This window comes from Eutrigla gurnardus (genome assembly GCF_963514095.1).
Source record: "Eutrigla gurnardus genome assembly, chromosome: 3".
In the NCBI taxonomy this organism is placed as follows: Eukaryota; Metazoa; Chordata; class Actinopteri; order Perciformes; family Triglidae; genus Eutrigla; species Eutrigla gurnardus.
In genome coordinates this window covers 10,663,191-10,677,483 of record NC_139917.1, presented here as the reverse complement: position 1 = coordinate 10,677,483, position 14,293 = coordinate 10,663,191, and the positions used below count along the sequence as shown (strand labels likewise).

Genomic DNA, 14,293 nt, shown 5'->3' with positions numbered 1-14,293 from the left:
TCTGCAGCAGTTGAGCTAGCAGCCTTGTAATGCATAAGTCTGTAATCGTACCATACAGTGTGGCTTCCCACACTAAAAACACCAACTCAAAACAGTTATTGTCCTTTGAGAAATACATGCAGATGCAGATTTACCACTGACTTGCATATTTGGGCATATTTGGATTACATTTAAATGATTATTTTTCTGTGTGCAGCTGGACTGAATCCAAACATGAATGTAAACTGCATGGAGGTTGGGGGCTTGTCCCTGAAGGAGCCCCCTCAGCCCCAATCTCGCCTGTCCCAGTGGACACACTCCAACTCCATGGACAGCCTCTCTGGCAACTCCTCAAACATGGAGAACCTCAATAAGCACGGTACGTCAAAGACAAACCCATTAGCCTGTACAGTCCCCCTGCACATATGTCATAGTGAGAAAGTACTACGCAGCAGCAAATCCTTCAACAGAGATTTGAATTATGAGAAAAATCTCATTCCTTTACTATTGTATAGTATTCCTGAGATCAGCTACAATAACTTATCTTAAAGTGTGGTCCATTGCCCTCTATGTCAATATATGGAACGATGTATTTGCATCCTTAACAATCTAGAGCATCACTAGATAAACTGACACATCACACCAATGCAATTTTATTCTGAAAATGTGAAATTATAGTATTGATTTTGAAATGTTATTATGATGAGCATGAATGAGTTCAAATGAGTATTTTCATGTGTTTTGTCCTCTAGGTGCCATATCTGCTGCCTCGACCCTGGGCCCCTCCGGGAAGCCCCCCCATCTGGAGGACTCGTACAGCCCTTACAATCTAATGTCCAGCTCTGAGTCCCCCACCAGCCCCATGGTGCCCCCAGACAGCTGGGGCCAGGGCAAGAGCCCCAATGATAAGATCTCCAATGGGACCAACATTAACTGGCCCCCAGGTGAGGACATGATGCAAATAAACCCCCACTAAAGTCGCTACACTATCCACGGTCTACCCGCACTCAGGTTTCCTAATTAGATCCCTTCCTCGATGCTATTCATAGTCAGTATGCAATGTGAGCTTACTGGACATGATCACCCAACCCAAAATGCACTGCATCTCTTCAGAATGTCCAATGGCAGATTGCAAGGCAGTCAGTTTAGATAATTAACCGTTGGATAAAACAAAGATGCGTAAAGCTAAATGGAATTCAGGCATTTTTTATTTTATTATTTACACCTGTATTTTTCCTACTGTGACAGGCCAAAATGTCCACTGTTAAAACACACTTTGGTCAACTGCAATTTCACAGGCACAATATTTAATGGTCCCCAGCAAGAATAGCAGTGACTGTAATACAGCTAATGGGGATTTTTTTTATTTATTTATTTATTTTTTTCAAAATTAAGAGGAAGATAAACACACACAAAAAATAATATTTTGTCTTGGGAACAAATCTGTTTTGTAGACCAACCACAAACATTTTACACACAGCGTGAAAAGCAGTACAAGCTCAAAATGCAAATGCAAAATGAGTCGCAACAATGGAACAATCAATCTCAGAATCAATCTAAGAATTAGTAAGCAGACTTAGAGGCTTGTGTGAAGGAAGTCTGTGGGGAAGTCATGACATGCAACAGGTTCCCCAAAGTCTGATGCTGTTGCTTTCCCTTAATTAAGCACTTACTTTTGCTCTATTAGAGTTCTGCCCAGGCGTGCCATGGAAGGGCCTTCAGAACATCGACCCTGAGAATGACCCCAACATGACCCCTGGCAGCGTCCCCAGCGGTCCCACCATCAACACCAACATCCATGACGTCAATCGATACCTGCTGCGAGATAGGAATGGAGGTAGGAACAGAAGCAAGGCCATACATATTTATTAAACAACCAGTAGTCCTAAACCAGTAATGTGATGTGTATTGAATCAGACGTAAATAAATGATTCACTCAGATTCACCGCTGGTGTAACATATCTCTGATATGTTACACCAGCGGCCCCAATAGCATGTGCTTGTACTGTTGCATACGGTGTCAGTTCACAACACTGTTACCCTCGACGACCACGTGGCCACTTGCTCAGCTCCGCCACTTCAGAATGAGTCTCTGCCTCCGACCAGCAGCGATTGTCCAGTCAGTGGCTTCTTTAGCTCTTTCAGTCTGTTGTCCTCTGATGGCGACAGCTCAGGTACACATCGGCAGTATCTCACCTCTGTGTGTGGCACTGCCAAACCTCTTCTCATCCAAATGGGAGCCCTGATACAACACTGTCTTACGCCTCCTACTTATCATAAACCCAACCCATAACCTTTGTTCATGACCTCTTTTACTGGAAACCACATCTAAACTTGTGCCTTTGAGACTACACCTTAACCAACTAAGATGGGAGCCTCCCTTTTAATGCGACCGTCAACCATCTGTGCCTCTTTGTCCCAACCCACAAAAAAACCCAGCCAGCCGTGACATCAGTACACATCCTGTGTTTGTGTGAGTGTGTGGTTGTTTACGTGTGTGCTTTAACATAAAACAGAAATCACAAAGAATTCAGGTCTCTACTTTGTGAATATGTCATTGTAATTGTTATTACTGATTTTAGACGCTGTCTTTTTTGCGGTTACACATATTTTGAAGGAAGTCAGAAGTCCCACATAGGCGGTACTTGAAACTTGAACATTTAGTTCCTACTTTTGCTTCAGCAAGCACCTGTGCCCACTTTGACATTATTTGGGGTTTTGATTGAATTCACTTGTACAGCTTAAAGATTTCAGGTAAATGCAGTGCACATAACGTTTTTTTTTTTTTTTTTTTTTGCATGTTTTGGTGTAAAAAAAAAAAGATTTGGTGGCTTTATATTAAGAATGAAAGAAAGGAAACATGATTGGCATTAGCTGAACCACAAAGTGGACTAGGAACATCAATGCCTTGTTGGGAGCCTATAACCAATTCATCTCCCTTCCTTCTCTCCACGTGTAGGTAAGCTGTCTGACATGAAGTCCACCTGGTCCCCAGGTCCCATCTCCCAGGGCCAAGCCTCCTTGTCCCATGAGCTGTGGAAAGTCCCTCAGCAGCAACGCAGCAACATAGCCCCTTCGCGGCCCCCGCCAGGCCTCACCAACAATAAGCCCTCTTCCACCTGGGGCGGCAACTCGCTGGGCCTGGCTCAAGGCTGGAGCAACTCCTACTCTTCTGGTGAGCACTCTCCTACATTATGTCATTTCTATCAGCAGCACCTAATGGAACTGACTTCAATCTATCTCCGTCACAAACTGCACCTCCAGACTTTCAACCAACCTGTAATTCTGACTGCGTTTGGTGTGTGTGGGTGGGGAAGTGTGTTAGAGTGCGTGTCAGTGATGGCCCTCGGCCTTGTTTTTGATGAGGCCATTGCAGATGGGAAGAAACTGTTTTTGTGGCCCGGGGTTTTGGTTTTGACAGACCTCAACCTCTTGAGTGTTCAGAATCAGCCTTCAAGTGAAGGTTGGACAGAGGCATTATCAGCACAATGTACTAAAAATTAACTTAATGTCTGTTCAAGATGAAGCTTTTAAATGTATAATCTTACATTCACAATAATTAATCGTCTTTTAATTATTATATATTTTTCTGAGTAAAAATCTGAATCTGCAATGTAGCCAGTCTCTCTTTCATGTTAATGTAGTACTACAATGTTTTCCTCTGTAAGTAGTACACAGTTTAATTGTTTTTTCTTTTGTTATTTTTGGTTAATTTGGTTTTTTTTTCTTGAATCAGAGCCTTTTTCTTAGATTGTAGGATTGAACTCCATTTACAACATCTGTTATGCAATCTGTTTGTAATCAGAGTAAATGGACGCAAACGCAAACTGAAAGCAACAGATTTCAATCTATATGGTGTATTTCACACCAAGCAAACACAGACATGACTAAAGATGTGAAGGTGTGCTGGAGTTCACAGCTACGATTGTGCACTGACAGCACTTGCTATATAAAGGCTGGGTGAACACACCCTGCTAAACTGACATCTTGAGGTTTGTCGCCTCTGCGAGAAACCTCAGGGTTTGACATAACATGTCTATGTTCATGCAGGGTGCAGAGGAACTACTTGTTGTGTGGTAGACATGAATCAAGTGTGTGTGTGGATAGATAACGGTTGGTTGAAAGTGTGTTCCTGTTGTTTGAAAAGATAAACTCTCTGACCTCGAGGTCAGTGCTCCCAGGGCCTGTTGAAAAAAGCATTACAGTGGCTGGAAAATACAGAAAATTACAGTTTAAAAGGGCACTGGCAACATTCCGCAGCTCTCTACTCCTTTACTTGTTCTTCTTACACCTTCTACATAACATTGTATTTGTCATTTCTGTTACAGAGGGAACCACCTGGAGCACTGACACCTCCAGCAGGACCAGCAGCTGGCTGGTTCTGAGGAATCTCACCCCACAAGTATGTGTTCTGTGCTGCTTATTCTGGCTGGATTAAGTAAAGCTGGCATGTAAATGAATTCAAAGATCTGTTTGTGTAGCATTGTCATTTCTAAAACAACTCTCTGTCTATGACTGATCTGATGACTAATAGTGGTAGGATGCTCAAGATGTAACCGATATGCTTCTATCTAGCAAGTGATACAAAACAAAATTCTTAGGTAGATGAATATAGATAGATATTAGCTGTAATTGCAATTGTGTTTTTTCTGTTGTGCTCCAGATTGATGGTTCGACTCTGCGGACCCTGTGCATGCAGCACGGCCCCCTGATCACATTCCACCTCAATCTGACCCAGGGGAACGCTGTGGTGCGCTACAGCTCCAAGGACGAGGCCGCAAAGGCCCAGAAGTCTCTGCACATGTAAGCAAGGTCTCTTATGTCAGTCAAAGTGAGCTTCGTGAACAGAAATGAATGAAGCGTTCACACTTTCCTTCGTAACCTCTGCTGCCTTTTACATATTCCAGTTAAGCAGCTATAACAGAGAAAGAAGATTGGCATTACTTGGGAAACTTTATGTTCCTGTTTTCTTAATGGTGTTCCATATTCTGAACTGTTTCTCAGTGTGTAGACGGGGATATGTTTGTGACTGGGCAGTCATATTGAAGAGGATGTGGCAAGTCATGCTGTAGTCAGTTGTCTTGTAATATTATAGTGGTTATTGTATTAATAATAAGTAAAAACAGCAGAAACACCAATGCAGAGCCAGTCTGGGGTTACATTGGCTGGGTTTTATCTCAAAGTAGGTTTTTCCACTAATTTTGCATGCTAATAATGGCAGCCCCTGCAGCTGGTTGTCATGGAAACAGAAAACAAGATGCGTGACCTACTTTTCATTACCAGCATGAAATGTGGTTACGGCAGGGCAGAAAAAAGCACCAGTGTGGTAATGACCTAAAAAAACAGTACCACTAAATGTATGTCCGCTATCACATTTTTACTTAAAGAACACATATAACATGGAAACTATTATTCCCTTATTTCTGGTGGAATTACCCAGAAGACTAATTTTTTCCTCTTTTGTCCTCTATAAGGTGTGTGCTTGGAAACACCACCATCCTGGCGGAGTTTGCCGGGGAGGAGGAGGTGAACCGCTTCTTTGCACAAGGCCAGTCGCTGGCGACGAACACCACTAGCTGGCAGGCCAACCCGGGATCCAATCAAAACCGGATGGGCGGGGCAGCACAGTCCCACTCTATTGGCCAGTGGAGCAGTGGTGGCGGCGGAGGCAAGCCCAGCGGAGGCGACCTGCTGTGGGGCAACGTGCCCCAGTACTCCAGCCTGTGGGGACCTCCGAGCGGAGAGGACACCCGTGTGATCGGGAGCCCCACTCCCATTAACACCCTGCTGCCTGGAGATCTGCTGAGTGGGGAGTCCATGTAGGATGATGCCACGATACACTAACCACCCAGCCCACCACCACCATTTCATGTAAGTCATTGGTGGAGTGTGGGATAAAAAAAAATTCAAATGGAAAAAGAAAAAAAAATTCAATATGAACAGGAGCAAAACCCAAGTAAATCATGTGGCGATAATCAGTATCAATTTGAACTGTTTTGAACTGTGAATTGTGAATCAGAAGGCGGGAGTCCCCCCCCACAGAGACTGCAGACTCCAAGCCTTCTGATTTGCTTTTGTCCTTTCTTCGTTTGGTTTACCTTTTTGGGAGGAAAAAAAAAGCAATTTTTTTCCTTTTTGGTATTTTTGAAATGCATCGTATAAACAAACTGAAATGAGACACAACACAAAGAAACCTTTTAAGTGTTTTTTAGTTTTTCCATAAGTATACATGACATTCTGTGTGAAGATATTTTTTTTTTTTTCTTTGAAGACTGTTTTTAGGAGAAGCAATCAAAGCTGCCATCTGAGACTTTCCTTTTCCCTCCAAAAAAAAAAAAAAATCATCCCAAAATAAGACTTAAACGATCATTCCCAGCATGTCCATGGCCAATGATGTGGTTCAAAGACCTTTACTAGTAGTTATGTTAACATTTGTTTCTCAGCACTAATATTAGCCTTAAGTGCTCTCTGGCCCAGGTCCTTCCCAAGGCGCCTTTTTTAGTTTGTTTTTGTAACTGAAGAAATAGCTGAAATCTTGCACAGTTTCACCTCTGAGCCAGCAAGTGGTACAGGACATGACTGGTGACCAACTGTCACCAGGCAGTAAGAAGGCCTGGCCACATGACTGGCCCTACCAATCATCAGCTAAATTATTTTGATTTGTATTCTCAAAGGGATTGACACAGCTGTTAAATGTTCTTTTTTGTGGGTCTAGACCTAAGCGTGTTTTTTGATATCTGTCACAACATATAAGCTGAGGGAAGATTATTTGTCAACCTCGCCGCGTGTCTCTGTTCCCGTACATGCCTATGTCCGGTGGCACCTAATCTTTGCAAACCCAGATCCTTCTGGTCACCTTCAACCCAGTCGCTCACTGGTGCTTTGTTGAATTTTCTATTGTCCGACTTGTCAAGAAGCCCAGTGGTCTGTATGATCATCCAGTTTTTCGGAGGAAAAAAAGAACACAATTCTCACCTTCATGTGACAGTTACATTGTGCAATATACACCATAGACCTTTCTTCCGTCCATACTCGATGTCCACCGGAGCAGGTTTCTCTTTTTGTTTTGTTTTTTGATTGTTGCTGATTGCAGCAAAAGACTTTGGAACTTCACAAACCTTGCCCCCCCCCTTGCCCCCTTCTCAAAACTTGGATTCCCCCCAGACCGCCAACCCAGCTGAAGCTGTTGGGAAAACTGCAAAGAGGAAGAAGCAGCTGTTGAACTGCGCATGCATCAAACTGTACTAAAGAGTCACACAATACTGCACACTTCCTCTCTGCATCTCTGCAGCCACACCCAACAGAGACTGAATCCACAGTGGGATTGGATGGTTCTGGGTATCTGGCACAATACCAAATAAGAGGGGTTTCTCCTAATGCAGTAGACCTACGAGTGTTCCTTGCGTTTGGTACTGTACAAACAGAAGAGACTAAGACTTTTATAAATTCAAAGGGTTTTATCATAGCACTTATGAAGAGCAAATCGCTTCAACTGCAATCCAATAAATCAAAAGGAGCAGCATAAACATTGAAAATACAACAACAACAAAATACTGCTCTTTTATGTACTATATCTGTTCCTACGAAATGTGTCTGCCGTTGTTCCTCTGGTAGCAAGATGAAGGGAAACGAAACTGAAATGTACCATTGGACATTGGGGGGAAAAAAAACTGCAGTACATTTCTTTCCCTTCTTTGAACAATATCAAAGTGAATATCACTGTTACTCCAAATGTTTAGCCTTGTTCTGTTTGGAGGCACTAGACTTGCAACGTCAGCTGTTTCCGACACCCGCCGGCCAGTCAGTCGGTGGGTGAGTCGGAGTGCAGTTGGGAGGGGAAGTGTCCGCTGAGTGCCTCTCTGCTGTGGTCCTCTGGGTGTCAAGCGGCAGCCCCACAGCGCAGCACTTCCTCCTGGGCTCCACTTGACCCTCCCCTCAGTCTGGCAAGAAATGCTTTTCCTCCAAGACCGGCCAATCACGGCTCTCCGCCACGCACGGCATCTCCTATGGGGGCCCACCACCACTCGACCCGGCTGTCATCCTGCCCTCTCCCGCATCTCTCAGTTCTTTGACACAATGATCACTTTAGCTGGAAGATGTAATAGTCATATTTCTGGATTTTTTGCCAGTGTACTTTTTATTTTTTTGGAAAAGATCATTTTGACTTTATTTTTTCAATGTGTTATATTGTTATTTTTGTCTACATGCAGTGGTCAACAAAAATACTGGCTGCTGAACTAGCCCTTCACTGTTCATATGCAGAAACACTTTGGTCAGAGGTGCCTCTGTATGTTCATCCTGTGTATTGAATGCAAAACGAGGATCAATACTACAGAGCGTTATTGATTGTCTATTTGTTTTGAACTGATCATGCTTTTGTGTTTTAACAGTATTCTGTAGTACTTCCAGGTAGTATCTTGAGATGTGTAAAAATAGGGTGTCTCAGACTGGGGTGTGGGTGTTTGTTGCTTCAAGCTGCTCCGCCTGCATGCAGGCTGTCCCCCCTAGCCCTTTGCCTAGCTGCTACGCTATGACCTCCTCCCCTTCTCCACCTCAACCAGACCCAGTAGCCCTCCCCTGACCAGACACCAACAGGCCCTCCTATCTGTTTCTATGCAAAAGACTAGAGGCTGGGGCCCTTTACAGCACGCCAAACCTGACTCGGGAATGAGCACTCCTCCCAGAGCTTGGCAAACCCGAACACTCGTCCCCCGTGTGCTTCTGTCAGCACTTCAGAATGGTCGTCGTCTCTGTAAAGTCAGGCTCAGCCACCAGAACACTGTCATATACTAGAGTCCAAACACTTTATTGAAGATCGGCCTTTCTCTCTGCGCTGAAGACACTTCTGTCTAGCTTGATCTCAGGGTAGGGGGGTAGATGATACCAAGTAAGAGATGCAGCTCTCCGAATCTGTCCTTTCTACTGTGAGAGCAAAGTCTTAAATTAAAAGGCCATCTGCGCAACATGTACGGACCTCATGCCTCGAACTTAATCCTAATTGGAAGGGAAAAGGCTTGTATTGAATCTTTTTCTCAAAAGGTGGCCCACCGTTAATGTTTCGGGGCCCATTATTGCGTGTAAAAGTTGCCAATGTAATGTGCCAATATAAATTTTCTGTGTCATACTGTATCTTTATAAAGAGCACTTCTGTTCCCTGTTCGGAGGAGCTTTGATAACCTTTGCAGAGGGGGCAGTGGGGGACAGGAGGGATCAAACAAATGAGTGGCAGCATCACACCCTTAAATGACTGAGATTTTTTTTTTTTTTTTTTTATGTTTTTATGGGGAATGCCTCATGCTAAGGAGAAAATCTTTACTCAGTTGGGGGTTCCAGTTTGCTACAGTGCACAGTTGATGATGGGTAATCCCGGGTACATATTTTTTTAAAACCAAAAATGAAATCGCATTTTAACGTCATTTTTATGAAGTTTGACATAAAAATCTTGAAAATGCTAAAAAATCTAAGTAAAAAAAAAAAAGAAAAGAAAAAAAGATCTATAATATGTTAAAGCTCTGCACTTCTAGCTGAAACGTCTCCAGTCATCAGCCTCTACTACCACCATCTAAAGGAGTAGACTGGTGGCCGGGGTGCCTTTTTGTGGATGCTGTATTTATCTTGTTTTTATGTTTGTGTCCTGCTCAAAGCGGGGCCGACTGAACTGTACATTTCCACAGACCCAGATGGCTTGGGCCCACTGTATCAGCCTCACTCTCCTCACTCTGCATCAGCAGGAGGGGAGGGGCATATTTCAAGAGGTACAAAGTCTTAAAATAATTTTAAAGAAAAGTAAAGAAAAAGAAAAATAAAATAAAAAACGAGGAAAAAAAAACAACAAGAAAACAGGAAAAGGCTACCTTTCAGGACTTGCAGTCCTGCAGCACACAAGCAAAAATCACTATTGCCTGTTTCTGTAACTGCCTTGATCCAAGCTCAGACAGACCCAATAGCCGAGGACCTCCCAGCATCCTGTACTAACTGGAGAAACCTGACAGTGAAGGGGGTTTCCCATGCTGCACCAGCATCGAGAGGTTCTCCTCTCTACAGCTCTGTTCTAGAAAACAGTATATATGTATACCGTATACGTATATGTATATACTGTGAGTTCGGTGTGTGGTATCACCTCTTCAGACTTCTTGGATCGTAACCTCTGAAAATGTTAATTTTTTGTTTGAAAGGTCTTGGTTTAATACAACTGAAAATGAGCAATATGTATTTTCCCCGCAAATAAGTGATACAAAGGAAAGAATTCGGGTCGGGTGTAAACTGATACTTGATTGATTGAAAGCTACGTCTTTCTTATATGGAGTTGGATATGCACGTTCTGGTTAGGATGACATATTACAGTACTTTGAAGTGCTTGTACTGTACATATGTGTATTTGTTTGTTAATTAGCCTGACTAAAAGCCCATCCCAACCAGTCGCTAAAAAAATAATAAACATATCAAAACAAGACAAAATATTGAATACAAATACTTGAATCATGGAGCGCCAATAACGTAATGTGAAGTCCGTAATTCTTTTTTTGTTCTCTCTATCTGACAGATACACTTAGGGGCTTTTGGAGAATATTAAAAATGTATTGCGTTAAGTTACAAATACAAAATCTGTGAGGAAAAAAAATGCAAAAGTCATCTTAGATGTGTGCACGAAAGTCAGATGTTTGTATGAATGTGTGCGCAAGAAACTGTGTGTACCAGGCACGTGGCCTGCTGTTGTGTTCCACCCAGTATGTTATATTTGTGTCTGTTTTTATCTTTTTCTTTTGTTTTGTTCTGTCAAAAACTATTCTGATAGACATTGTTATTATCTTCTAACGTTGCACTGAGTGTCTTCTACCCCTCACTCAGCTAATCGTAGAGAAACGAGTTTAAGTACAGAGGGGAGATGGTGACAATTCATGTGTACATGTTTACTCAAGGACTTAATGGATTTTGTTTTCATTCTATCTGTAAAAAGTTTATCTACCTTATAGTGGCTTTTATTGTGGAATAATCCAATACAAGGATTATCATTGAGTATTGCACCATTTTGTTCCAATTATACAAAAAAACTGAGAAAAAAACTACAAAAAAAAAACTACAAAAAAAACTACAAAACAAAAAAAGGGGGAAAAAAAACAAAGAACTGTGGCCATAGATAGCTGTAGAAGGACTAGTAATCCCGATGTTAACTTCATGGAGAAATGGAAAGGGATAAAGTGTGGGAGGTGAGTTTGTTACAAGACTCATTTCAGAGGTGCCTATCTTTTCTGTTCGTTTTTTGCAAAAGCCGCCTGTCGTTTACAAGCATTTCATTTGTCTGAAGTTCAAGGAAATAGGAATTTATACTAGGAATGTTGTAAAAAAGAAAATGAATTAAAAAAAAAGACATTTCATCTTCCATCAAATATGGACATGGAAAATCTTGCAAAATGAAGATTAATGCTACTTTAAGAACTCTGGGATTGATCAGTGTTGTCATTTCAAGTTTTAAGTTCTCTTTCAGTGTCGACAGACTATCTCTGTGTGTATTGAGTTCGATGTTATGTTTCCTGTTAGCGACGCAGTTTTGCTCACTATCTTGCACACTCATAAAAGATGTGGATTTTGTCTCAGGAAGGCCAGGGTTCCAGATACCAACTCCATCATTTCTAGGTTTAATGTTTGTGTGGGGGGGAAAGCAACCGAAAACAATTAAACTCCAAGCAAGCACTGAAGGTCACGAGTTTAACTGAATATAGAGTACCATTGTTTCTTCAAAGCAGCAACAACAACAACAAATATTTGTAGCAAGTTATATATTTACCAAATAATACTGAGAATCAACTTTGAAAAAAGTGGAGTGCTTTACATGTGAAATCTAAGTAGAATTGCTTTACATTTAAATGGATCAATGGTTTGATTGTCAAAAAGACAGTGACAAAAAATGCATTTGTATGTTTAAAGTTTCCATCCTGTAGTCCAGGAGCATTGTGCAAGAAGTTTTTTATGTTAGTTTTTAATCATATTTCCTGTCTGTTAACATGTCTGTTCCTGTGACAGGTATTTTAATAGGTAAGAGATGTTCTTAACATGTAACAGATGGTTTTCAGAGGCAGGTTTGAAGTGGAGGAATAAAGCTGGTTTTTAAAGGATCATGATCTATGCACAAGTGGGAGGGAAGAGTCCAAACCCAGCTGCTGTACTGCGGGTGTTTGTTGACTCAGACTCTGGGGTTCAGGGTTTTATGTAGGGTTGTTCTTGTTTTGTCTCTTGCTCAATTTTCCTCCACTCTATTTCCCCCTTCCCTCCTCCTCCTTATTATCATTGTCATCTAATGTTTTAGCAAAACTTAATATTGCGTCGCCATGCTGTGTAATGTGTAACCAATGAGCGCTTATCATTCTGCTAAAGCACTGTGGGTTGTACTGAGAAAAAAGAAAAGCCCATGACTTTTAAGGCTGTCATGTTTGTTTGTTTTTAATGGGAGGAGGGTGGGTGGTGGAATGGGTGTACTATGCCTTTGCCTTTCTCTTTACTTTGAAAAAAACATTAATGAAAAAATGTCTGTAACTGAAATACAAAGTTGTGGCTTTTATTGTTGTTCTTTTTTTCTCCTCATAGAATGTGATTGTTAAGGACATGCACCGGAAAAAAAATGTTTCCATGGATTATGGAGCTTCTTTCGGACTATATTAATAAATTACAAATTTTCTTGGCTGTTACTGGGTGTCTTGTTTTTTTTTTATTGTATCCAAGTTTCACCGATAATTCAGAGTGATGTTGAAGTTAAAACTTGAATACATACTGAATACATGCAAGCAAGAGGTAAAAGTGAATGTTAACCATTTATTAGGGATGGGAGATATAGTGGTATATACAGCGAGACAACATACAATGTGATTTTAAAAAGACATAGTATGGAATAAAGTGTCATAGTGAAAGAAATCACAATACAAAAATCGTACTATAGTATGTGATAATGCCATGAAAGTGTGTGATAAAAATCTACAACTCAATTTTTATATATATATGCCATACAACTCGTATTATAGTAGTCCCAAAATTATAATATATCAAAAGTAAAACCATAATAAAACCAATGTAGTATGTCATAGAGAAGTCATAGTACAACAAAAAAATCCATCATTAGAAAGCTATACCTTTAGATGCCATTGTATAACAGGTCATAGTATATTGGGATGGAAAAACCCAGTAGAATAGCATGTAAAAAAGTCATAATAATGTGATATTATAGTAAAGTCATAAAGATGAATGTATTGTATGTCAAAGAAATGTATCAATCATACTGTAGCATGTCAAAAAAAGTGAAAATAAAGTCATAGTATAGTATGTCGAAAAAAGTGATAAAAAAGTCATAGTATAGTATGTCAAAATTATTGTAATTTTTTTTAAAGTCATAGTATGCAGTAGCATGTCGAAAAATGTGATTAAAAAGTAATTGTATCGCATGTCGAAAAAAGTTGTATATTATGTCAAAAAAGTGATACAAAATTCATAGGATAGTATGTCAAAATAGTTATATATATTTTTTAGAATCATAGTATATATACATACTAAAGTCATTGTATAACGGGAAAAAAACCCATGAAAATTCATACTATAGCATGTCGAAAAAGTGATAGTATAGCATGTCAAAAAAAAGTGATAAAAAGTCATAGTATAGCATGTCCAAAAAAGTGAAAATAAAGTCATAGTATAGTATGTCGAAAAAAGTAATAGTATAGTATGTTTTTAAAAAGTCATAGTATAGCATCTCGAAAAAAGTGATAAAAAGTCATAGTATAAGTATGTTGAAATTATATTTTTTTAAAAGTCATAGTATAATATGTCAAATAAAATCATTGTGAAGTATGTCGAAAACAGTCATAGTATGCAGTAGCATGACGAAAAAAGTGATTAAAAAGTAATTGTATCGCATGTCGAAAAAAGTGGTATATTATGTCAAAAAAGTGATACAAAATTCATAGATAGTATGTCAAAAATAATTATATATTTTTTTAGTCATAGTACATACTGAAGTCATTGTATAGGTGAAAAAGAATTCTGAAAATTCATACTATAGCATGTCGAAAAAATGATAAAAAAGTGATAGTATAGCATGTCCAAAAACGTGAAAATGAAAGTCATAGTATAGTTTGTCTAAATTATTATAATTTTTTTAAAGTCATAGTATTTATACATGTATGAAAATTCATACGACGAAAAAAGTCATAGTATAGTTTGTTTTTTGAAAAATTGTGATAAAACATTCATCCTATAGCATGTTAAGTGATAAAAAATTAATATAGCTTGTTGAAAAAAAGTGAAAATAAAGTCATAGTATAGAATGTTG

The 14,293-nt window shown here is 40.1% G+C and overlaps 1 protein-coding gene across 4 annotated transcripts in view; it reads left to right on the top strand.

Moving 5' to 3' along the window:
- tnrc6c2 (trinucleotide repeat containing adaptor 6C2) overlaps window positions 1-12,662 on the top strand; it is a 59,695-nt gene extending 47,033 nt beyond the window's left edge. For all 4 annotated transcript variants that reach the window (XM_084006338.1, XM_084006337.1, XM_084006335.1 and 1 more), the window contains 7 exons: window positions 197-358; window positions 732-923; window positions 1,667-1,816; window positions 2,939-3,154; window positions 4,308-4,381; window positions 4,643-4,782; window positions 5,454-12,662. In XM_084006338.1, coding sequence (XP_083862464.1) covers window positions 197-358; window positions 732-923; window positions 1,667-1,816; window positions 2,939-3,154; window positions 4,308-4,381; window positions 4,643-4,782; window positions 5,454-5,802 — 1,283 coding nt within the window. In that variant the 3' untranslated portion in view covers window positions 5,803-12,662. The remainder of the gene's footprint in view (window positions 1-196; window positions 359-731; window positions 924-1,666; window positions 1,817-2,938; window positions 3,155-4,307; window positions 4,382-4,642; window positions 4,783-5,453) is intronic.
- Window positions 12,663-14,293: the final 1,631 nt, after the last annotated feature.